Source organism: Stomoxys calcitrans, chromosome 3 (assembly GCF_963082655.1).
Source record: "Stomoxys calcitrans chromosome 3, idStoCalc2.1, whole genome shotgun sequence".
NCBI lineage: Eukaryota > Metazoa > Arthropoda > Insecta > Diptera > Muscidae > Stomoxys > Stomoxys calcitrans.
Genome location: NC_081554.1, coordinates 124,755,880 through 124,781,777, shown reverse-complemented (window position 1 = coordinate 124,781,777; position 25,898 = coordinate 124,755,880). Strand labels below are relative to the sequence as shown.

The 25,898-nt window shown below is 38.6% G+C and overlaps 1 protein-coding gene and 1 long non-coding RNA gene across 6 annotated transcripts in view; one reads left to right on the top strand and one right to left on the bottom strand.

The window, feature by feature from the left end:
- Nucleotides 1–25,898, top strand: part of LOC106083679 (adenylate kinase isoenzyme 5) — a 114,111-nt gene that overhangs the window by 39,874 nt on the left and 48,339 nt on the right. For all 4 annotated transcript variants that reach the window (XM_059364940.1, XM_059364938.1, XM_013246843.2 and 1 more), the window contains exons 2-3: nt 16,549–16,836; nt 16,900–17,042. In XM_059364940.1, the coding sequence (XP_059220923.1) occupies nt 16,549–16,836; nt 16,900–17,042 (431 nt within the window). The remainder of the gene's footprint in view (nt 1–16,548; nt 16,837–16,899; nt 17,043–25,898) is intronic.
- On the bottom strand, nt 23,408–25,497 carry LOC131995809 (uncharacterized). 2 transcript variants are annotated; one of them, XR_009397635.1, is made up of 4 exons: nt 25,280–25,494; nt 24,645–24,779; nt 24,430–24,564; nt 23,408–24,362 (listed from the first exon to the last, which is right to left on the bottom strand). It is a non-coding gene; the product is annotated as an uncharacterized LOC131995809 (long non-coding RNA). The 2 variants fall into 2 exon arrangements; XR_009397634.1 differs by lacking the exon at nt 23,408–24,362 and having other exon boundaries at nt 25,280–25,497.

Here is a 25,898-nt window from a genome sequence, read left to right as displayed (position 1 = left end):
AGAGCTTCAATTTGTTATGCTGCATTTTTATGCCCTCCACTATTGGATGGGGGTATACTAATTTCGTCACTTTGTGTAATATAAAACTTACTCCCAAAGAAAAAAGTCCGTATTGGTATTTAGTATATGTATAACACTTAAGGAAATCATTATTCGCAAAATGTTTTCATTGAAAATTGAAGTTTGAAAATTTTTTAAAAAATATTTCACTGAGGCAAATCTACGGTTGACAGAACTAATAAATTTCTACGAGAATCAACGCTGCTTTCTATTGACTGATAGGTTTCGACCCTTAATCACTATGAACTCCTTACCAATCCCCTCAATACTGTATTGAGATTTGTGGAAATCCAAGAAAAAAACGGAAAGGTTTCATTTGAAATAATTATTTAAAATGTAAATTAATCAGGGTGACCATCTCGGATGTTTTAAATTTGTGTTTCCAAGTCCTCAAAATTTTCCATTTCATTGATGATGTACTTCAAATAAGTTATAATTAAATATAACGAATAACTTTTTGTAACCCATATTTATTTATACTTAAAGTTTTTCAGACGTTCTAGCTAAATATATTATTTAAAAACAATTTTAAATAATATTTGTCTACAAATAAAAAACAATTAAAATAATAAAACTAGAATTAAGCGAAAATTCATATAGAATTAAGTCTTAGAGAAATTTTTGTTAAATGTTTGTCTTTCTGAACAATTTTCTATTGAAAAAATTCCATAAGGATTTTGGCTTAAAGAAAATTTCAATAATTTTTTGTTTAAAACCGACTCGAATATTCCATCTTTTAAAAATGCTACATTGCAATTCGGTCTTTAAAGAAAATATTATCTATAAATTTTTTATTGAAATTTGCCTTTAGAAACATTTTTAGGAAAATGTTATCGATTGGAAAGATGATATTGAAACTTATTGAAATCTTTCTTTTAGAAGAAATTATTAAGAGAGGGCCCAGGCCTAAGCAACATTTCGTTTTTAGACAATATTTCATTGCAATTTTTGCTTTAGAAAAAAACTTAAAGTTTTTTCTTCAGAAAATTTCATTGAAAAGTCATTAGCAAACATTTTAATAAAAGTTTGTCTTAAAAATGCCTAAAAGAAGTAGGGCGAACAACAGTAAGATGGGTCCAAGAACCTTTGATAATGTCGCTAGGGACAGTTTGCTGATGGCAGTTGTCAACAAGGGAGAAGAACAGTGATGCATACCTAGGAATAATTGGAGTGGGATTCAGAGTAATTGCCTTCGGCTAAAAAAAATTGGTGAGATCTGGCCAGGTGCAGCACTAGATTTAGTCAAAATGGAAGATATTCCTTCTCGACCAATGGCGCATGCTTGGATACCAAGGATTCCCTCAGATCCTAAAGCGATACTTGGAAGACTAAGGGAATGTAATCCCAATCTTTCCACCACCGACTGGAAGATTGGTAGATTGGATGAGGCTGATGGTGACCGGAGACATGCAGTATTCGTACAAAACTTCGGCTGTCTCACAGACCTCAAAAAGTCTGAAAGGGTTGTATCCTACGGATTCAACAAGTTGAACTTGAAGGTCTATAGAAGCGGTGGGGTTGGTGAATCAGGAGACAACTCAGCAGTTGTTGCTGAACACAGGCCTGAGAAACTATCGATCACATCGCTTAAGTCTGGCGGATTGCATGAGACTGAAAATCCCCCTGCCACAATCGAGACAGGAGGGGATGGCATCGAAACGGGACCCGACAAGTCCTGTGTGGGTGGGTCACAAAGTTGGACTGAAGCACGGAACTCAGAAAATACTTCGACTGCAGCAGTTAGGGAAGAATCTAAGGAGAAATCGTCCACACCGCAAATGCCCAGTGTACTGAGGAAGAGTAGTTCCACACCTTTCTCACCTGCCCCCGGATGCGTACGAAAGCTCATCATGACAAGTTCCTACGAATCTTGTGAAAATGAACTCCTTGTGGAGTCAGAAGACGAGGCTAATACTACAGTGCAGGAAGTTTGAATCCTGAATCCACCATTGTAAGGCCGCTTCGGCAGCACTAAAGGTCCTTCTAATGGCTGGGGGATTCGAAGTGGTTATTATCCAGGAACCATGGGTGTGTGAAGGAAAGGTACGTGGGCTAAGAATTCCGGGATTTCAATTTCTCACGGGTACGGGGAATGGGAGACACAGAGCCTGTATTCTTGCAAAGGGTAGTCTAAATGTTTTTCTTCTTCCGCTGCTAAGCACTGAAGATTTCGTAGAAGCCAGCCTTGAGATAAACAAGTCTCATTACTGGCTGGCTTCCCTATTTATGGCGCAAGATTCAGCGATGCCGCCTTCTAACCTGAAGTCGATGGTTGAAGCTGCTTCTGTAGGGAAGAAAAGTCTTATTGTAGGAAGTGATGCTAATGCACATCACCAAATATGGGGAAGTTCGAATGTCAACGAAAGTGGTGAGCTGCTTATTGAATATATTATAAGTGGCAATTTGGCGATTTGTAATAAAAGGGATAAACCGACTGTAATTACCAGGAACAGGGAGGAGGTACCAGATATGTTGGATGACCACAGCTTCTCTGATCATCGTTATATTAGTTTTAGCCTTGGAGAAAATACTGAAGTAGTGGTCCCTCGGCTAAACAGAAGAAAAGCGGATTGGGATAAATTTCGGCACAAATTCTGCACCACAATGCCTTCTAGACTAGAAAAGGAAGTGAAAACTGCGGAGGATATAGACATAGTGGTCAAGCGGATCACGAAGGCCCTGAATGCCTGGCTTGTGTCAGCATGCCCTAGTGCCAAGCCAAGGAGCAAACAGCGACTGCCATGGTGGACACCAGAGCTGGTTGGTCTAAGGAAGTACTGCAGACAACTCTTCACCAGAGCAAAAGCCCCAAGAGCACCACACGATTGGGACATCTATAAGGCTGAGCTAAGAAAATATAAGGGCGAGCTTAGAAAGGTTCAGAACAAATCGTGGGCAGAATTCTGCAGAACAGCGCAGGATGCAGTCAGAGAATGTATGGACAATGTCTAGTGAGGAAACACTATAACTACTCGTTGACACACATTTCCCGAGAAATTCTCCAACGGACAATGTGGCGCCATAAGAGGTTGTCACTGATATGCATTCGTCGAATGCCATTAGGGAAATTGTGTCTGAGCCGAAAATCCTTTTGGCGATAAGAAGTTCGACTCATGTACTACCCCACGACCTGATTATGTATCACCGGTTGAATTACAAGCTGTGTCTAATAGACTGTTTCCCTGGCTTAGGGATACTGGCTTAGATATACTCTGCTTGTATCAGAAGGTTATATATACCTGTGGGATGGAGGGACACGAAGATCACTTTCATTCCGAAAGCAGGAAAACCCTACCACACGAAGGCGAAAGATTTTCGTCCTATTTGTCTCTCATCCTTTTTGCTGAAGACTCTTGAGAGGTTGATAGAAACATATCTTAGGGCAAAGATCCCTGGAGATCGCCTGTGACGGCAGCATGCATAAAGTTAAGGCAAATCCACTGAAACAGCCCTTCACGACCTAGTCGGCTAAATAGAGGGTTTTCTCGCTGTCAAGAAATATGCAATGTTGGCATTTCTTAACATTGAAGGTGCTTTCAGTAATGTAAAACCGACGTCAATCATGAAGAAGTTGGAGTTTCTAGGCATCAACTCTACCGTAAGAAAGTTTATTAACAACTTACTTACTAAAAGATGCATTGCGGCAGGCTTGGGATCTGTGGATCTAAAAAGATGGGTCAGCAGAGGAACTCCTCACGGAGGTTTACTGTCTCCTCTACTTTGGAATATAGCCATTAACAATATATTATTGTCTCTGGAAGAAAAAGGCGTAAAAGCGTATGCTGATGACGTGGCTATTGCGGTTAGGGAAAAATTTCCCAGCACTCTAAGAGACATTCTTCAGGAAGCTCTACGTGCAACAGCAAAATGGGCTGCCGAAAGTGGTCTAAGTACAACTCCGTGCAAGACAGAAGTAGTTCTTTTCAGCAGGAGATATAAGTTGCCTACAGTCGAACCTGTCTGCTTGGGTGGAGAGAATGTTCCATTTACAGAAGCGCAAAATACCTGGGTGTTTTGCTGGACAGGAAATTGAACTTCAAATCCCACATTTTGGAAATGCAAGAAAGGCAACTCTTGCCCTATACACCTGCAAGAGAGCCATCGGCAAAAGTTGGAGGTTTAGACCGCGTGTCATGCATTGAGTATATATTGCAGTTGTCAGATGGCGCTTCAAAAATCCACCTAGTGCTCAATACTCAACCGGATCCAAAGGATGGCTTGTTTGTGCATCACAGGCGCACAGAAGACGACACCATCTGATTCACTGAATTTAATGCTACATCTTATGCCTCTGGACATTGTGGCTACCCAAATTGCAGCGACCACTGCCGTGAGGTTAAGGGAGCTTTCTCATTGGTCATGTGGCGGCTACACTGTGTTATCCTTGATACAATATCCGATGTTCCACCCTATTACACCCTGTCTGAGCTGCTTTTTGATAAAAATTACGCATTTGTCGAGTTCTTTTCTCGGTATCTCTTTTTAGGCGAACAAAAGAAAAGAATTGCTAAGCTATTGGTGCTATATAACTTGATATGGAGACCATAAAAGAAGTCATTGTGTAAAATTTCAGCCAAATCTAATAAAAATTGCGCCCTCTAGGGGATCAAGAAGTAAAATAGGTAGATCGGTTTATAGGGGAGCTGTATCGGCTATAAATCAATTCAGACCATATAGGACACGTATGTTGAAGGTCATGGGAGAATCTGTTGTACAAAATTCCAGCTAAATCGGATAAGAATTGCGCCCTCTAGTGGCTCAAGAAGTCAAGATTCAAGATCGGTTAATATGGCAGCTATATTAGGTTATGGACCGATTTCAACCATACAAGCACAGTTGTTGGAAATCATAACAAAACACCCCATACAAAAATTTAGCCAAATCGGATAAAAATTTCGCCCTCTAGAGGCTCAAGATGCAAAGATCCCAGATCGGTTTATATGGCAACTACATCAAAACATCGACCGATATGGCTAATTTACAATCCCAACCGACCTACACTAATAAGAAGAATTTGTGCCATATTTCAAGCGCCTAGCTATACTTAGCGTTCTTTCGACAGACAGACGGACGGACATGGGTAGATCGACTTAAAATGTCATGACGATCAAGAATATATATACTTTACGGGGTCTTATACACCTTAAACCAAAAGTGTTTTTTTTTTTGAAATCTTTAGCGTTTAGTTACTTCTTCCGTACATTTGTTCCGACAGCCCAATTAAAAAAAAAACACCAAGTAGATTGAAGTTATTTCATGTGTCAAAGGTTTTTTATTTGAAAAAGTACGGAAGTATCATGTTTATCATCACTGTTCGTTCAATGGTATTGTACAACGAGAGTTCACTCTCTTTCTCTTTATATGGTTGTAAAGAATCAGCTGAGTGTTGGCGTGATGGAGGTGTAAACTTGAATGGACACAAGGTCCTTGTGTGTTCATTGACCAACGTAGCCCAACGAATATTGCATTGTTAGAGTTGGGTGGTTTCCAATGATAAATTGGATTGATGTGATGGTGCCCCAAAGTAACTTATTTAACTTTTGTGTTGTTTTTGACAATAAATTTCTCTGTAGTGTCAATCAAGGTAGTAGAACTCTTTCCAAAACTCTTGTGTCTGCTTGGATCACGTCGTTTAAAATCTATCCTCAAAGTTTCTCTACTTACGGAAGCACTGCAAAGATATTTGCAAACTAGTCAGACTTTAATTTTGCATACCTATTGAAATATCGAATAAAACCTTGTACGGTTTTCTTTCGATGGTACGAAAATTGTGTCTTCTACCGCCTTAAAAGTCGAAACGCATAAAAGATGTATATGAGAGTTTTATCTAAATCTGATTCGATTTTGATGAAATTTTACACACGTATTGGGATGTCAATTAAAACATCTCATGAAAAATTTTGTAGAAATCGGACCAAAATTTTGGCTTTTACAGCTTTAAAAGGGCATATAGGATGAAAGATATATATGGGAGATATATCTAAATCTTGACCGATTTTGATGCAGATATGTTTAAATCTGCAACCAAACAGTCCGTGCCAAAATTCGTGCAGATCGGTTGAAAATTGTAGCTACTACGGCCATTTAAGTGCAAATCGGTTGATACATATATATGGGATCCATATCTAAATCTGATCCGATTCTGATGAAATTTTGCACACATATTGGGTCGTCACAAAAAGCATTTCGTGCCAAGTTTGGTAAAGATGGACCAAAATTGTGCCTTTTAAAGCCTTAATAGGTCAAATCGGATGAAAGTTATATTTGGGAGCTATATCTGAATCGATTTATATGAAACACGTATTAAAACGTCACACGAGACATCTAATTGTGGCTCCTTAAAAAGGGCATATCGAATGAAAGTTATATATGGGAGCTATATCTAAATCTGAACCGATTTTTTTCAAAATCAATAGACAGACATAGCTAAAACGAATCAGGAAGTGATTCTAAGCCGATCCGCTCTTAGCTCTTCTCCTTCTTAGCGTTGCAAACAAATGCACAAATCTATAATACCCTGTACCACAGTGAGGGTTTAGGGTACAATAAAAAATTACATCCATTATTTTTTCTATCCTACACCACTCTATTAGAATAGAGTGCAATAAACCGAGTTTTGTTAAAGTTTTTAGCTTAAGTTTTTGAAATTTAAAAAAAATCGTTTATATCTTCGAAAGTTTAAATCTTATAAATAAATCTTTTGATGACGCCAAAAGTTGATCTGCATATCGATATTTCACTTTTTTAAACAACAATGGTCAAGAAGATAACATTGCAATGAAATATTTTCTAAAGAGTATATGGGTTTCGCCGCATCTTATATACCCACCACCATGGATCGCATAGAAGGCCACTGCTGCCCAGAGGTTAGCGTGTGCGCCTATGACGTTGAACGCCTGGGTTTGCATCGTGGTGGGAACATCAGTTATTCCCTCCTAATGCTGGCGAACTTTTTCGCATCGGATAAGTTCAAATCGTGCGATTGGTTTATATGTGAGCCATATGAAGATATGAAGTTCAAAGTTGGTTCAAATTATGAACGAATTTTGATCATACTTAGCGCGTATTTTGGAAGTCAAAACAAAACGCTACGTGCAAAATTTAAGAAAAATTGAATAATAACTGCGCCCTCTAGAGGCTCAAGGAGTCAAATCCAGAGATCGGTTTATGTGGAAGCTATATCAAAACATGGACCGACTTGGCCTATTTACAAGCACAACCGACCTACATTAATAATAAGTATTTGTGTAAAATCTCTAGCGACAAGCTCCAATCGTTCGATAATTGGCGTGCTTTCGACAGACAGACGGACAGATAAGGCTAAATCGACTTAGAACTGCAAGACGATCAAGAATATGCAGGTACGCCAGAGTACCTTACTTAATTGAAACAACTCCTATGCGGTGATTTGAGATGGGAAGGGATCGAGAGGCATCGCATCTGGAGGGGAAGTCCCCAAGTTTTTTTTCTCTCTCCAGTCAATTCCCATCATGCTCTGGTGAAAGACCGGGTTCGAATACTGTCAGGAGCATCATCAAAATTTTGTCAGCGGTGGTTATCCCCTCCTAATGCTGGAGACATTTGTGAGGTACTTCGCCACATTAAAACTTCTCCTCAAAAAGGTGTCGCACTGCGCCGCGCCGTTCGGATTTATCTATAAAAATTAATCACCTTATCATTGAGTTTAAACTTAAATGAGACAGCAATCATTGCAATATGTTTAGTGCCATTTGGCATCAATTTAATAGCAGGCGAAGCTGGCTATTAAGAATTGGCGATGTCACATTTGTATTCTTGCCGCCGCGGCAAAAGTGTTGTGCTTAAAATATTTACGCCAATATAAAAAATTTGTTTGGATTAAATTTGGATTAAAACATTTAATTTTTTAATCGATTTGTATTTGTAAAAACGCGTTCAAATCCTCGACAGCGGTGACAATGGTATCGTTCAAATTCTAAGGACGTTATCTATATCAAAAACATGATAAAGCCTCTTGTGTGTTAAAAAAAATCTCAAAATTCTTAGGAGTGAGATTTCTGGAATCCCTTTTAATGCCCTGTTGCATTTGATAGAAACCATCAACATTAAAACATAGGTATATGGCAATATTAAAAAAAAAAATTTATAGCAATAATCCATCTTCTATTGACAGCAGGTGCTATTTTATGCCAAAATCATTAAATTCAGCTTTCTTCAACAAATGGTCATAAAACATTACGAAACAGATTTTTTGTTGTAGGAGGCTTAGGAAATAAAAAGTTTTTTTTTTTTAATTTAAAATTCAAAATATTTAAAATAATTGCTACATCAATAAAAATTCCCTTAATTATGAATATATAAAATTTCATCAAAATCGGACAACGGACAAAATCATTAAAAATTTAGTATTTAAAAAAATTTATTTAAATTTGTTTTTAGAAAAAAACTTTTGGAAAATGTTGTTTGAGACAAATACGCGTAATAAAAAGGCTTTAAAAATATTTATGCAAATTTAGTGTAGCAAAATGCAAAATTTTATTAAAATTTTGGCTTTAAAAAATAATCTCGTGGTTAGGTTGTCTTTAGAGAGTCGCTGAAATTTAGTTGTCAAATACAAATTTCATTAAAATTTAATATTAAGAAAGAATTTTATTAAATGATGTCTTTAGAAAACATTTAAAAAAAATGTTTCTTTAAAAAAAATTAATTCGAGGGGGGTCCGGCCCGTGCTGAAGTTTTATCATTAGAGAATATTATGCTGAAATTTTGTCTTTAGAAAAATTTCATTAGAATTGTATCCTTAAGAAAAACAAAATTAAGAAAAACAATTTTCCAAAGACAACATTTTGTCTTTGTAGAATATTATAAATATGAAATTGTATCATTTTAAAAAATGTTCCTGGCTACGTCTTTGGCTCCCATATCTACCGATCTCCTGATTTTACTTCATGAGCTTCTAAACGGCATAATTCTTATTCGAGTTAGCTGAAATCTTGCACAATGACTTATTATTGTCTGAATCGGTCTATAACCTGATATAGCACCCATATAAACCAATCTCCCAATTTTTTCTTGAACGTCTAGAGGACGTAATTCGTATACGATTTAGTTGCACTTTTGCACTGTGACTTGTTCTCTGACTTCTAATATACGTGCCACACCTTATATAGCTCCCATGCAAACCGATCCCCCATTTTACTTCTCAAGTCCATCTAGAACCAAGTTCTTATCCGATTTGGTTGAAATTTTGTGCAATGGGATCTACTATTGTCTTAAACATCCAAGGCAAGTATTGCCCGAATCGATTTAAACCCTCTAAACAGATATCGGGCAAAGAACTTAACAAATGCGATCCATGGTGGAGGGTATATAAGATTCGGCCCGGCCAAACTTAGCACGCTTTTACTTGTTTAACTAAAGGTTTCTTATCGGGAGATCTGTATAAAAGGTGCTATATCAATATATAGGACATCTTTGAACGTAAGGCTATAGGCTCATGGCGAACAAGAAATCGCGATACGGATAGCAGATCAAATGTTTTAGCAACACCAAACTATTGCTGAATTTTTTATGTTTTTTGCTATGCTATTCTTTGCAAACAAAGGCGTTAAAAAAATAGTCTAGAGCCGGACAATATACTGCAATGGAATCTTATTTTTTTAAAAAGTATTTCTCTTTTTTTAACTTTGTTAAAAAAAAATTTTTTAAATTAAGTGCTTGAAATCCGGAGTCGAAGTCGAGCAATTTTCCCGGAGTCGGAGTGGGAATCGAGTCAAAATTGTTGGACTCCACATCCCTGGTTGAAGGATGGACGATGATATAGTAGGGAATGTACAGACTTGAATTCACATTTCATTCGTACGAAAATTTCCTATAAATTGATGGCGGAATCGGACGCACTATATTGCACGATACAACACAAACAAGAGTCAAACAACAACATACAACAAAAGCAACTACAATACATACATTGTGAGCATTTAATTATAGTTGCAAGTAATTGAATCGAAATTTATATTAACGCAGCGACATGTCTGCTGCTCTTCGGAATGTGTTCGCATTTTCTTCGTCACCACGTTATACCAGTCCGTCTGTCCGTCCGTCCGCCTGTATACATTGTGTACGTTTTCAAAGACAATTTTTCTTGGCGTATAGACGAAGCCTATTGAATTATGAAGTAATCGATTCAAATATGAATATGGCTGATAATACTGATAATATAGCTAATACTGCAATAATATCGTCATCTGTCAACCGCTTCTCACGAAATTCGGCACAAAGGATTATCTTATGACTCCTGCTGTTGAATTTAATAGAGATCAGTTCAGACTTATATATTTTCTAGATTCTAGAGCCTTGTTCAGCGCATTTCCTATGGTTTTGTTAGAAAAGTACTCATTTGAAAATGTACTTGTGCGAACAAAACAAGTAGGCTTTGATTTTGTAAATTATTTTTTTTTTGTTTGTTCTTGTCTTTGAAACTTATGTCAATAAAATATTTTCTTCATTGTTATATCAAATCGTTCAACTGAAAAGACGTATTTTATTTTTGCTCTGCTAAAAGGTTATGGGCCCAGACAAAATCTGTTAATTGAATATTGTTTTTTCTCGTGGAATTTGTCCTGAAATTTGTGCAATGAATTCGATTGGAACAATACAACAGATGGAAAAGCTTGTTGGATCCGAAAATTGGTCAACATGGAGCTTTGCCATGAAAACGCAATTGGAATTAGAGGACTCTTGGAATTGTATTGAACCTTCAGGAGACAATGCCGTTTTGGATGCTGAGAAGGATAAAAAGGCAAGATGCAAGATAATCCTAGCTATTGACAAAAGCTTATATGTGCATGTGCGAGATTGCAACACATCAGCGGAAGTCTGGAAGTCTCTCAAAAATCTTTTTCAAGATAGCGGATTGGATAGACGAATTGGCCTGTTGCAGAAATTGTGCTCCATTCAATTGGTGGAATGTTCATCGGTGGAAGATTACGTCAATCAAGTAATTTCAACTGCCCAGAAATTAAATGATGTAGGATTCAGTGTGAACGATGAATGGATTGGAAGCTTACTTCTGAAGGGATTGCCAAGTGAGTATCAGCCCATGATAATGACAATTGGAAGTACCGGGAAGCCGTTAACTGCCGATGGGGTCAAAATGAAACTTCTGCAAGATGTCAAATTTGAGCCATCAACTTCAAATAGTGCTTTGTTCTCCAAGAAAACCAGAAATATTGATGGAAAGAACGTAAAATGTCAGAAAAAGTTCTCCAAGCAAGATATGAAGGGTAAGTCGCGATGTTTTAATTGTGATGGTAAAGGCCATTACGCATCAGAATGCCCATCAAAAGCCAAAGATAAAACTCCTAACAAAGGCGGTTCTATGCTCGCTGCATTAGGCACAAAGTCCTTAGACAACGAGTGGTACATAGATAGCGGTGCTACAAACCACATGACTTCAAGTCGGGAATGCTTCGAGACGATTGGTGATTTCTCTGGAGAGATAAAAACTGCAAATAATGCAACCATGAAAGCTGTTGGAAAGGGTAATATATCCATGACTGTTTCGACTCCAAGAGGTAATGAAATCGTTACCGTGCACGAAGTTCTTTATGTTCCATCGTTGGAGATGAATTTATTGTCAATTAAGAATATAGTCGAACACAACAACAGCGTAATTTTGGATAAAAAAGGTTGTCGTATTTTGAATTCGTCGAAGGAAATCATTGCAACTGGAAGTCAAACGAATGGTTTGTATAAACTCGATACACCTTCCCAGAATGCTGTCTTCATTGCAAAAGAAGATTCCATTGATTTATGGCATCGTCGGTATGCTCATCTGGGATCTGATAATTTGAAACTGCTTTCAAAAGGCTTGGTAAAAGGTGTTCGGTTTCCAGAAAGTTCTTTGGCGTCATGTACGTCGTGTGCAGAAGGAAAGCAGCATCGCAGCAGTTTTCCGACAGAAGGGTCAAGGGCATCTAAAGTTTTAGAAGTCATACACTCAGACGTTTGTGGACCAATGGAAGTCAAATCCATCAGAGGCAGTCTTTACTTCGTGACGTTCATTGATGACTTCACGCGCAGAGTAAAGGTCTATTTTATCAAAAGTAAAAATGAAGTCATAAACTGTTTCCGTGAGTATAAAGCTGAGGTTGAAAACCAGATGGAAGCTACCATTAAAAAAATACGTACAGACAATGGAACGGAGTACATCAATAAAGAAATGGCCGTCGAGTTGAAGAAATGTGGTATAATACATCAAACTGCAGTTCCATATACTTCGGAGCAAAATGGACTCGCGGAGAGAATGAATCGCAACTTGATAGAAAAAGCACGGACAATGATGTGTGATGCTAATATGCCGAAGTTTTTTTGGGCCGAAGCTGTTAATTGTGCAAGCTACATAATAAATAGATCACCTCAAAAAAACCTGCCAAAAACTCCAGAAGAAATGTGGACCGGCCGTACCCCAAATGTAAGTTATTTAAAAACTTTTGGTTGCATAGCTATGGCACATATCCCAAAGCAAAAACGTAAAAAGTTGGATGCCAAGTCCGAAAAGTGCGTTTTTGTGGGATACAGTACAACTTCGAAAGGATATCGAGTTTATAGCCCAAAGCGGAGAGAAGTATTTGTATGTCGAGATGTAATTTTCCATGAAAGCTCTTTTTATTATTCTGGTATCATTGACGAAGACAAGAAAGATGTTCCTGTGTATGCGGTTGAAGTGGGGGCAGATGATACAGAAACTCCTGACAACCAGAGCGATTTTGAATCATGTTCATCGTCTCCACCACAAAATGAACCTGAAGTGGGGGATTTGGAGAATAGCTTAGAGGAGAGCTTTCAATTACCTTGTGACCAGAAAAATGAATTTGTAGAGCTTCAAGGTGATAGTGTCAATACTCAAGGTTATAATGTTGATATTCCTCGTAGAAGCGAACGTCTAGCTGAAAAAAAGAAAGCATTGGCAACAAGAAATTTAGATAGCACAGAAGAACCCGTAAGTTTTGCTGAGGCTACCCAAGGCAGTGAAAAAGAAAGGTGGATTGAGGCAATTGAGAGTGAGCTAGAGTCACTTAATGTTGTTAAAACAAAATGGATATTTAGGAAGAAACGGGAACCTGATAACAATATCAAGTACAAAGCAAGATTGGTGGCCAAGGGATGCACCCAAGTACAAGGGATCGACTACGAAGAAACGTATTCCCCGGTGGTTCGATATACATCAGTTCGATTTTTAATAGCCATGGCAGTGAAATATGGTCTGGAAATTTATCAGATGGACGCAATAATAGCATTCTTGCAAGGTGAGTTAAAAGAAGACATATATATCGAAAAGCCAGATGGAGTTTCTATTGGGAAACAGGGAGAGTATTTGAAGCTCAACAAAGCTATATATGGACTAAAACAATCAAGTTTGGTTTGGAATAACAAACTGGATGAAGCTTTGAAGAAATCTGGACTTATACGCTCAAAAGTGGATCCGTGTATTTATATACATAGAAATGGAAAATCTATGACGTTTTTGGCTATATATGTCGATGACATTTTGCTCTTTAGTAATGAAAATTCATTTCGTGAGAAACTTATATCGGAATTAATGTCCCAATTCAAAATGAAGTTTTTTGGAAAGGCAAAGCAATGCCTTGGTCTACGTATAGAAAACAAAGACGGGGACATTTATTTGGACCAAGAAGAGTATATTGACAGAATGTTAGTAAAGTTTAACATGGAAAATTGCAATCCCGTATCGACCCCGATGGATGTCAACGTTAAACTTTCCAAGGAAATGTCTCCGAAAACATTTGATGAAGTCAAGGAAATGTCGGAAATACCATACCAGCAAGCGATTGGTAGTTTGCTGTTTGCTTCGCAATGCACAAGACCGGATATATGCTTGGCAGTCAACAAGCTAAGCAAATTCAACAAGTGTCCCGGAAAAGAACATTGGTCAGCAGTCAAACGAATATTCCGATATTTAAAAGGGACGAAAGGCGCAAAAATCAAATTTTCTAAAGGAGAAAATGAGAAACTGGCCGCATATTCAGATTCAGACTGGGCAAATGATATTGATGAAAGAAGATCAGTGACTGGGTACATTTGTATATTACAAGGTGGACCAATATCCTGGGTTTCAAAACATCAACCAACTATTGCTCTTTCTACAACGGAAGCTGAATATATGGCGCTATCTGCTACGGTACAGGAAGTTATATGGCTGAGAAATTTAAATGCAGAACTCAACCCACAATCTCAAGATGAACCGACGGAGATATATTGCGATAATCAAAGCGCTATAAATTTGGCATCAACTAATAAGTATTTAGCGAGATCAAAACATATCGACGTTCGACATCATTTTGTACGCGAGAAAAAAGATCAAAATATAGTTAACTTCGTGGGAATCCAAACTCAATTCATGGTAGCAGATAATTTAACAAAGCCAGTACCAACTGACAAGCACAAATTTTGTTCAAAACAAATGGGCTTGCAAGTAATATAAATTTTGTTCGAGTGGGGGTGTTAGAAAAGTACTCATTTGAAAATGTACTTGTGCGAACAAAACAAGTAGGCTTTGATTTTGCTCTGCTAAAAGGTTTTTTCCCAAATATTTGCACAATGTCTTATTTTATGATTTTACTGTGTATGCTGATTTTGGTAGAATTCGGTTGAGATTTTAACTAAAACTGCAATATTTTGTTGATTTATTAACCGATCCTTAAGCAATCAGACTCCCTCACCAGTTTCATAAAACTTCGATTTTTATTTTACGGCCTTTGCAAACGCCTTTATCGACTATATTTGTTCAACGATTTCCTCAATGACTCTTACAGTACGTACGGATTTGATCGAAATTCTGCTTATAAAATTTAAGCAAATTTCGACGACTTGGACTGCAAAGCCTAAGAGGTGTATGGCATGAAAAGGTCGGCTTTAGCCCGTCCTTACTTCTTTTTATTGCGTTTTGCCAGTTGTTCGGGCAAAAAGTCGAACTCACTACTAGGCTTTAGGTTAGGTTGAAAAGAGGATGCCGATATTAATCAGCCCCTTGCCACCATGGACAGACACCTAAGCCAATATTCGGCTTGTTGTGCGCTCTAAATACTAAACAAGTAAGAGCGTGCTAAGTTCGGTCGGGCCGAATCTTATATACCCTCCACAATGGATCGCACTTGTCGAGTTCTATGCGCGGTATCTTTTTTTTGGCAAACAAAGAATATTGAATAAGAACTGTTATGCCATTGGAGCTATATCCAGTTATAGTCCGATTCGGACCATTGATGAATGCTGAACTTTTTAGAAGTCATTGTGTAATATTTCAGTTCATTCGGATAAGAATTGCGCCTTGTAGGGGCTCAAGAAGCAAAATCGGGAGATAGGTTTATATGGGAGCTATATCAAGCTATTGATCGATTCATACCATATTAGACACGTATGTTGAAGGTCATGAGAGAAGCCGTTGTACAAAATTTCAGCCAAGTCGGATGAGAATTGCGTCCTCTAGAGATTCAAGAAGTCAAGATCCCAGTTCGGTTTATATGGCAGCTATATCAGGTTCTATACCGATTTACGCCATACTTAGCATAGTTATTGGAAGTCATAACAAAACACCTCATGCAAAATTTCAGCCAAATCGAATGAGAATTGCGCGCTCTATTGGCTCAAGAAGTCAAGAACAAGATCGGTTTATATGGGAGCTATACCAGATTATGAACTGATTTGAATCATACTTAGCACTGTTGTTGGAAGTGATACCAAAACACTACGAGCTAAATTTCAGTTAAATCGGACGAGAATTCAAATCCAAAAATCAGCTATATCAAAACATGGACCGCTATATCAAAACATGGACCGATTTGAACCATACTGAGCGCAGTTATTGGAAGTGATACCAAAACACCACGTGCAAAATTTCAATCAAATCGGACGAAGTAAGCGTGCTTTCAACAGACAGACGGACGGACGGACATGGCTAGATCGACTTAAAATGACGTGACGATCAAGAATATATATACTTTATGGGGTCTTAGACGCATATTTCGAGGTGTTACAAACAGAATGACGAAATTAGGGTATAAAAAGTAACCTCGAAAAAGAAATTCCAAGTCAGGAACTCCGTGCTATTTACAAACTCCTTAACTGTTTTCCATACCTCGCCCCTAAGTTGGTTCATGTCCTAGGCTTCAAACGGAAAACTTTTGAGTTATTTTTTTTATCCTTTGTCTATGGAATAATTTTAAACTCACAATTTTTTGAAACAAATCCATTCGAAAATCACAACAGAATATTGCATTGTCGAAGGATATCTATTGTTTGGCAATTTGACACATTAGCTTTATTCTCCGGGCTGTTTATCTGTAACCGTATGTCTGGCAAAAAGGTGTTTGTTCTAGCTCATAATTGTTTGATGGACATGCATCTACGATATCGGTTGTCATTATTCTTTTATTTAAAAAAAAAAACACATTTGATTGGCATTTTATTACGCCTCATTTATTGTTGCAGATGCCAGTGCAGCACAGGACACCGGCGAACAAGGCAACGAATGGAATCGTACACAGAATCAGAACAGTGCCAACGCTGGACGTATTGCCGGATCGGCGAACATAAACGCTACAGATATGCAAAATGTTGGAAAAATAAAATTCGATCCGCCCAAAGTGCCAGTGATATTTGTTTTAGGCGGCCCAGGTAGTGGCAAAGTCACCCACTGCGACACCTTTATGCAAGAGCGCCGTGGGGTAATACACATAAATATGATGGATCTATTGCAACAATATGCCATGGGAAACGGTAGGATGACACTGCTCTATTCTCTTTTATATATCTTTGCTACTCAATTTTGTTTTCTTTTAGATATGCAAGACTTTTCACAATTATCTTCAAAAACCGTTACCGAAGTTTTAATGTTAGAAATGAAAATGGCTCCAGCTGCCAAAGCCTATCTTATCTCAGGATATCCACGCTCCATGAGGGATGTCGTGGAATATTCCGAGAAGGTAAGTTTCCAAAACACTCAATATTTCCAAAGAGGTGGTTGTCCTTTTTTGTTTGGCATTGTTTCCTACTAAAGAGAGAGGCTTAGTTAAAATGGTATATTGAACTCTAGAGCTGTCAAAATGTCGATGGCACTATCGATTTTTAACTTTTTGACTGAATATCGATTGATATTATTCCGATGGATACTTTCTGAAAATTATTAAATGTTGCGATTATCGATAGTTTGCCTGCTCTATTGAACTCACTTTCTCCATTGTTTTATATGGACTTAAAACCCGTTTACACAGCTCAGACCGGATTTAAGGCTCTCTTCAGCTGGTTTTATAGGGGAAAACAGATGATTAAACCTCTAATCAGGTTTTAGTGATCAGTTTAAATGTGGTTTACCGTAGCTGTTGAATCCGTTGCTGTTGTTTTAATGGCGGTTTTGTTATTTTTCTTATGCATTGTACGTGTAAAGCAAAGTTGACCTTCGTAGGCACCCACGGGCATTGTCCAAACAGGCTGTGCTTGAATTTGACCCTGATTAATTAAAATGTTTAATTAATAATGAACCATTTGTTCGTTGTCTCTTTCCACTTGGTCGCTTCTTGGTTGGGGAATTCATTGCCCATTAATGATGAACCTCCTAAATAATATAACAACAACAAACTATAGGTGAGTCGGTGGCGGAAGTATAAGGCATATGCGATTGGCCTTGTTGAATTTTTTTTTTTGTTTTTCCTTGTGTCAGTAGGCTAGTCACCAGTCTTGTTTCATACACTGACCAGGCTGGTTGTTCAATGTCATGAAACTCTGCCAAACGTGGGCGTCTGATAATAGTTGGTTAAAGCCTCCATGTCATAAACTGTGGGAATAAAAGCAAAACTTTTGTCTAATGAAAATTTGATTTAGATTTATTGTGACCTGCTAACAGTTAAGAAACAAAAAGTCCCCCTGCTTCTTCTCTCTAAGAAATTACCAAGTTAACCTTTTCATGAAAGTAAAGTGGAATGTTGACTTGGCCATCGATTAATTTAAGACCAATAATCTGAATATTCCGCAATGTTTATACTCTATCCCACCCTACACCAATTATTGTATTTGTTTGTAATGTCCACTATTGATAAGCATACGGATGAAGTCAGAATCACTTCCTGATTCGATAGAATCGTGTCCGTTTCTTGTAAATTAAAATCAGTTCAGATTAACATAAAGCTTTCATATATGTATATTAGGGTGGTTTAAAAAAATTTTTTGGGGGGACCCCCAAAAATTATTTTATTTTGTGAGATTTTAAGATTCCCAAAATTGAGCACAATGGGAAGATATAAACACGTGCTGCTAGGGCCTCAAAGTTTTGAAAATCTTATTTTTTGGCTATTTGGCGACTTTGGGAACCTCGGCGACCCATATCTATGAAGCGGCTAAAGCTATTTGCCTGTGTCACCATCAAATTGAAGGCCATTCTCTTTTAACATTTTATGTTCAATAACGAAGAACGTAAGTAGTACTGAATTCGAGATAACGAAGCCAAAGTCTCTAAAAACGTTCAAGGTAGCCCTTGTACTGATAGTCAGTCTGTCACTTTTTTAACTGTGATAGAAATCGCATTTATTATCCAGGCTCAGGCTTCCCCTTCTAGCGGTAGGCACTATACAGTGACCGGAAGGCCATCCTACCTTAAGTGATGAAATGGTCTACATGCCGCGTGTATATCATGTCCTCTTGAAATACGGTGCCCATGTATTTCAGGACCCTGACATTAGCAATCATTTGCCCCCGATGGTCACTCTAGGTATAAAAGCGCTAGTGTTCTTATATATCCGTTTCTTAACGCCATTGATCATAATAGTCCTGCATTTCGCAACGTTGAGTGTGAGTCCCCATTTCTCAAAATAAGCCCTGAGAGTCTCAAGATATGCGGTCAAATTCCTCTCAGCTATCCTCGCGCTGGCGTGGGTGTACGCCACCATAATATCGTCCGCATATATAAGCAGAAGTTCCCTCACTGTGGGCGAGGAATATCTGCTAATTAATGCAGCAACAGACCGATCGAAACCGAATGTCCGCATCTTCTCCACGATAACCCTCTGCCCTCTACCACACGGTATCACGGTACCACGGTATAATTTATGTCAAACTCCTCCATGGTGACAGGGGCTCCTCCTCATTGCCAGTGGCAGATCCGCCAACAGCAGTTAGCTGCATTCTTGTGAATTCACTTGCCAACATCTCGGCCTTTTCTCTTTCGGCTACTGCCCTCCTGCCACCCGAGTCCTTCAAGTCACCAATTCCCTTTCCTATACACATCCCTGCCCCCCCCGCAATGGCCTGTAGATTTCTTATATAGTACTCCTAATTCTCCATTCTCTTGATAATGACGCTTGCAGTGATGTATTCCTGTAGATCGAGTGCCCTATGCGATCTCCTTTTGAACGTCTTCTTCTGTCGGATCAAATTTACAATTTCGGGAGGTAGTTCCGACAACCCATCCCTCCTCGGCGTAAATCTTCTAAAAGTCTTCACCACTGTACCATTAACGGCAGAAGAAAGCTTTCCAACCGCTTCGTCTATCTCACTCGGCAATACATTACGGTCCCTAGGGAGCAACTCCGAGCCAAGTCTCTGAGTCAGTCTCTGATTGAAAGCTCTGACATCCATCCTCTTGAAGTCATAGAACCCCACTTTCTCTCTCCCCCGACAGTAGGCCAATAGTCGTGTCCCCCAATATCACCGCCTAATGATCTGATTCAAAATCCAGGGTCCTCAAAGAACCTCACCTCATGGCGCTCTCCTTAGGTCGAATCCCCACAGTAATCAGAATTATGTCTATAAAAGACTCCGTTCCCATAGCACACCTGGTCGGTCCAGTCGTAGGTCTAACTTACATAGACGATCACGACAGCAGCCAATCGTAAAGTACCCTACCTCTCGCGATCATCATGCCTCCTCCCCAAGAGCCATGTTTGGAAATCAAATCTGCCCCTATAATGGCTTCATCCGTCCCAATGACAGCCTCGATCGCATCCAGGCTTCCTACACACAGCGCCTCAGTCGGCCAAAGATATAGTGACATAGAAATGACATTTCTACCTCCGGTTCCTTTAATCCTAACCACTGTGGTTTTAACATTCCCAAAGTCCGCCGCAAGCCTCTCTCCTCTCAACCCGTCCGATAAGTAGATTGCCGTACCACCCCCAGCACAGCCCCCTCGTCTATCATATGTTTGATCAAAATGGGTGCCTAGCTGATAACTTCGTATCGGCTATCAGAAGTACATCCGGTCAATTCAATCATATAATCTCAAACAAAGAAGCACACCGAAAACGCCCTGCAATCTCTCATCATCATTCTTGTATTGCCCATTTATCCTTCTATCCTGACAAAATCCTTACCTATGAGCCTCTTCAGCTCCCCATCAAACCAGCCCATCTTAGCCCCATTCTTCCCAGAGGACCCCATAGAGACGGGCACTGAAACAACCCTAGCATGTAAATTGGCTGACTCAGCCACCCTTACCGCACCAGCAAAGGGTCAACCGCCCTACTCACGTACTCCGCCTCCCAAACGATCTTCTATGCTTCATGGCACCTCCAAGCGCTATCCTCTTTAGACACTCTTTCCAACTGGCCATGTGGCCATCCACTCCACAATTAACGTGACATCCACTGACAGGGTCTTTCTCCAGCGTCTCCTGACAATTCTGCTCCCTATTCGAGACTTCACAATTACAGGCCCCATGCGACTGATCACATTTGACGTATCTGTACGATATCCTACAATATGTGGACACATGTCCAAATCGTTGGCAATTATGGCACTGAACCGAACCCTTCCTCTTGTGGGTCACAACCATAACCCTGCAATTCAATAGATACCTAAGCTTTCGGAAAGCCTTTATAATAGAGCTTTTACCCAATTTGCCCACCCATCGATCACCCGTATTCTCAATAATATACCCCTCTTAATCCTCCTTGTCAAATGTATCCGACAAACCCTTTATAATAACCGAAATCGGCTTTAAATCTTTATGTGTAGGTAAAGTGAGAGATCCCCTTCTTCCGATTGTGCTCAAATTTTGGGAATCTAAAAATCTAACAAAATGAAACATTATACGGGGGGCGCCGGCAAAAAAAATTTACGTCGATTTTTTCCCTTTGAGATAAAACCACCCTAATGTATATGCTTCGACCGATTTACACTTTTTTACGTGGATTTGCCGGAAATTTAGTTCGGGTTATTTTTTTACTCTTCTGAAGGCCTGTGCCAAAATCTAACAAAATCGGTTCAGTGTCGGGTGTTTAACCGGGCCGAAATTTATGTGATTTGAATCGATTTTGTCAAGTTCAATGGACGAAAAATTTAGAGAAGTATATCTCAGAGCAAAGATCCCTGGAGATTGCTATCTCGGCAACAGCATGCATGTAGTAAGGGCAAGTCCACTGAATCAACCCTTCATGGCCTAGTTGCCTAGAGGGTTATCTCTCTGTCAAGGAATATACAATGGCAGCATTTCTTGACATTGAAGGTGCTTTCAATAATGTAAAACCGACGTCAATCATGAACGAGATGGAGTTTCTTGACTTCTAACTTACATACTAAAAGATGCATTATGACAGGGATCTGTGGATCTAAAAAGATGGATCAACAGAGGAAACCTCAAGGAGGTGTACTTTCTCCTCTACTTTGGAATATAGCCATTAACAATATTATTGTCTCCGGAAGAAAAAGGTGTAAATCTGGGCGTCTCCTGATGATGTGGCATTTGCGGTTAGGGAAAAGTTTTCCAGCACTCTTAGAGATATACTTCAGCAAGCTCTACGTGCAACAGCGAAGTGGGCTACCGAAAGTGAAGAAGTTCTTTTCAATAGGAGAAACAAGTATCCTTTTACTAATAGCGCAAAATATCTGGATGTTTTGCTGGACAGGAAATCAAACATTTGGAAAGATCAAGAAAGGCAACTCTTGCCCTATACACCTGTAAGAGAGCCATTGCAAAAGTTGGGTATTTAGACCGCGTGTCATGAACTGGGTGTATACTGCAGTTATCAGGCCTATAATGGTGTTGTAGCCTGGTGGACGGTGGCAAGAATGGCAACTCTTATACACCTACAAGAGAGCCATTGACAAAGTTGGGGGTTTAAGCCGTGAGTCATGTTCAATATTCAACCGGATCCAACGGATGGCTCGTTTGTGCATCACAGACGCACTGAAGACGACACCATCGGATGCACTGATTTTAATCCTACACCTACTACCTCCTTACATTGTTGCTAGAAAAATTGCTGTGACCACTGCTGTGAGGCCAAGCTTTCTTTTTTTTCATGTGGCGGCTACGGACACTGTATCATCCTTCCCATAATGTCCGATGTTCCAGGCAGCGTGGATTTCCTGAACCGCTTTTTGTAAAACTGAGATATCCCAGGCAGTATTTAGAAAAAATTTTGAACCTCGATAATGGTTACAATTAACTAAATTTGGGAAACATTGATTTTCCTATGGCGCTAAGTATTATTTGCTCGCTACGAGTTCAATAATTTCATTACAGTTACGAAATTGTACAGAGTATTAATTCACTTCAAACTTCCCACAGGTAAAATATGAACTAACGAGCATTGAAACTGAGTGATAAAATTATTGAAAAAAATCGCTATTTTGCGAACTCTTCAAAGCATCTAATTGGAGATTGGCGGACATATCTCAATTACATAACCCAGTTCCGCCTGTCTCCCACCCCCACGCTATCAATTACTCAGCTTTTTTGAAAAAGTTCAACTCTCGGCTGTTTGTTGCAGCCGAGAGTTGAACTACGTTTACAAAGCAGACACTCTACGCATTCATACCCAGAGATGGCCTGTCAGAAACAGTGACGTATATGACATACGTTTCCGACGTATATTACATACGTCGAAAACGTCGTAAACCTAGCCAAAAAACTAGGTTTCTGACAGAAAAAAAAATTCGAACGAAAATATGTCGAATTTTTGATCTGATTAACTAAAAATTTTGGCATAAGTAATTTTTTCCTCCTGGAGACGAACAATATTGAAATTGGAAAAAATCGGTTCAGAATTAGAAAAAGCTACCGTAGGTTTACACGATTTTTACCAATATTGTTATAAAATGAATGACATCTGAGGTAGTGTCAAGTGAAATGGTAGATGGCGTGTTAAGTATGCTAATGTGAGGTAATGTCAAGTGAAATGGAAGATGGCGTGTTAAGTATTTTATTGAATAAGTAATGTTATTTTTAAGTATTGTTATTGAATAACATAATTAACACTCCATGTACCATTTCACTTGACACTTCCTCAGATGTCATGCATTTTTAACATATGTCGTTTACAACAGCTTTCAAAAAGCAAATTAAAACGGGAGAAGCAAATAATTTTACAAAATAATTGCAATTTCTAAATATTGTAGCGTGTCACCCTATGTCTGATTGGAGTAGAGCGACATCTGGTTTTGAACAGTCACGTTTTTATGGCAACTAGGGAATACAACCCTGCGCTACCACCATATGTTACCTCCACATACAAATGTGACCACTACAACGACACTTCAAAGAAACATATGATTTTTGTTTTTGCTATTTTGGAAAAGCAATTTTCATGATGGTTCCTCGGTGGACATGATGGCTTGGGGGAACCATGATGGTCAGTATGTGGAGGATGACAAGTTCTTTTTCGATTGGACCTTGGCAGCAGACGGAGGTGGAGCCATCAGTAAATATAAAAAAGAATTAAACACAAGTGAATTAGCAAAAGAAAATTTAATGTGTTTATTGAGCGGTGTCACAGAATAAACAAAGTGGTGAAAACTAAAGGAATAATTTAAAACAAATGTAAAGTTTTAGTGAACATCTTAAAGCTATAGAAAAAGTTACAAATATAAGGCAAAATTCTAGAAACCGTATATATGTGTATATATATATATATATTTATGAAAATTTTACAATGATTTAAAATAACTTGAAAAATAAAAGAATAAAAGAAATCGGAAAGCTTAAAGCTTAAAGAAAGTAAAGCTGTAAAAAACACTGAAAAGAAATAGAAAAGAAATCAAATCATATAATGTAAAATTTAAAGCTAAAAACTTAAGTCTAAAAATAAAAGCGAAAGTCAAGACTCCTCCACCTCCACTGCCACACGTATAAAAGACTTCAGCTGCTGCAATTGGCATATCCAAAACTCCTGTCGCTACTCCACCGAGGGACCTAGACGCTGTCGCATACCCCAGTGTCCATAAGGTAGTCCAAAAAGTTTCTCTGACCATAAACAGACAGGCATACAGACGGTTGACTCTCAACGGATTTATTTTTGTTAAAAAAGTTTTTTCTGTAAAAAAAAAAGTGAAAAAAAGGAAATTAGGTAGGGACAACATCGAGCTTTTTTTATTACTTACCCTTTGGTTGGGTTCTATAGAGTAACCTAAGCATGAGCTCATAGTTAGGTTAGGTAGTGGATAGTAGAGGATATTTCCTTGCCCATCAGCCAATGTTGACCTTACGGTGCTGAGAAAGCAGCACATCAGAAAACCCTTAGAAAATAATAAAAGAAAAAAACTTTTTTAGACAAGAACTGACTGCGACATATACACTTAAACACGACAATACTTACCAAAGACTAGACGGACGGACGGACAAACGAGAACCTAAAAGGGACCCTATTGGCCGCAGAGGCTGCCACCAGGACCACAATACCCGGGGACTCCATTGGATTTTATCCGGAACAGTCGCCATTAGAACCAGGAACCTGAAAACACGAGATTGAGAAATTAAATTTGAAAGCCTTAAATTTAGCTTGAAAAATAATTTTTTGCTAATTTTGTTCCAAACTACTGTTTTTGCTTAAAGTAAATTGTTTTACGAAAAATTTGTTAGTCTTGATAACTTGAATTTTAATTTCTTAACTACCTTTTCTTTGGTCATTACAAGTTTAGTTATAAATGTCAAAATTGAGAGTATCAGGGAGGGTGTGACCTCCAAATAAAGCAGTGCCGAATTTTGTACGAATGTTAGAATGAAATATTTTTGGTTTTTTTTTCTTTCCCATGAAGGGATAGAAGACTAAAGAAAGGGGAAGGAATGGTGTAATGAACAGGTGAGTAAGCTTTTGGGGTACTCCGATTTAGTGGGCCACGGGAGTACCATGGTTTGGGGAGGGTTAGGCCGAGGCATGCCATGGAAGACCGGCATGCCAGCGAACCGATAAAGACATTTTTCCTGTGTGTTTAATTTCAAGTGTTTATGTACCCGCTGTATTTGTCCATCCACAAGCTGGTTGATTTTAGTTTTTTTTGTCCCTCCTTTTTGGCAATAGGTGTTGGCAAAGAACCGCGCCCCATCCACTGAGCCACAGCCGGAGCTCAACCGCCAGCAGCCAGCGCCCGCCAGCGTCAATTGCCACTCCAGAGAAAAGGTGGAGCGACCTCCTATGGGGGTACGTGACAATATAATTGATGAAAACTAATAATTTATTGATTTTTTGCTTCACAAAAAAATCCTTAAACGTTACTTTATAAATTGACTTAAAATTTGCGTATATTTCCAATTTATTGTGTGAAAAATGTAAATGCAAAAATTAAAAAAAAATTTTAATATTTCTTTTATTGCGAAATTTTTTTACATATAAACTCTTCTATATACAACAAATAAGTGACAATAATATTTGTTAAAAATCAAACTTTTACACTGAGTTATTAAGGTTTATGACGTTTGCGACTTTTTCTACGTTTTATACAAGTATACGACGTTTTCGACTTTTACAACTTTTTGACAGTCGGAAACCTAAAAAATCGTCTTACGGACCATCTCTGTTCATACCCATCACTATTAGTTGAGTCTTTGACTATTTTCCCTGTTCAATATTCGC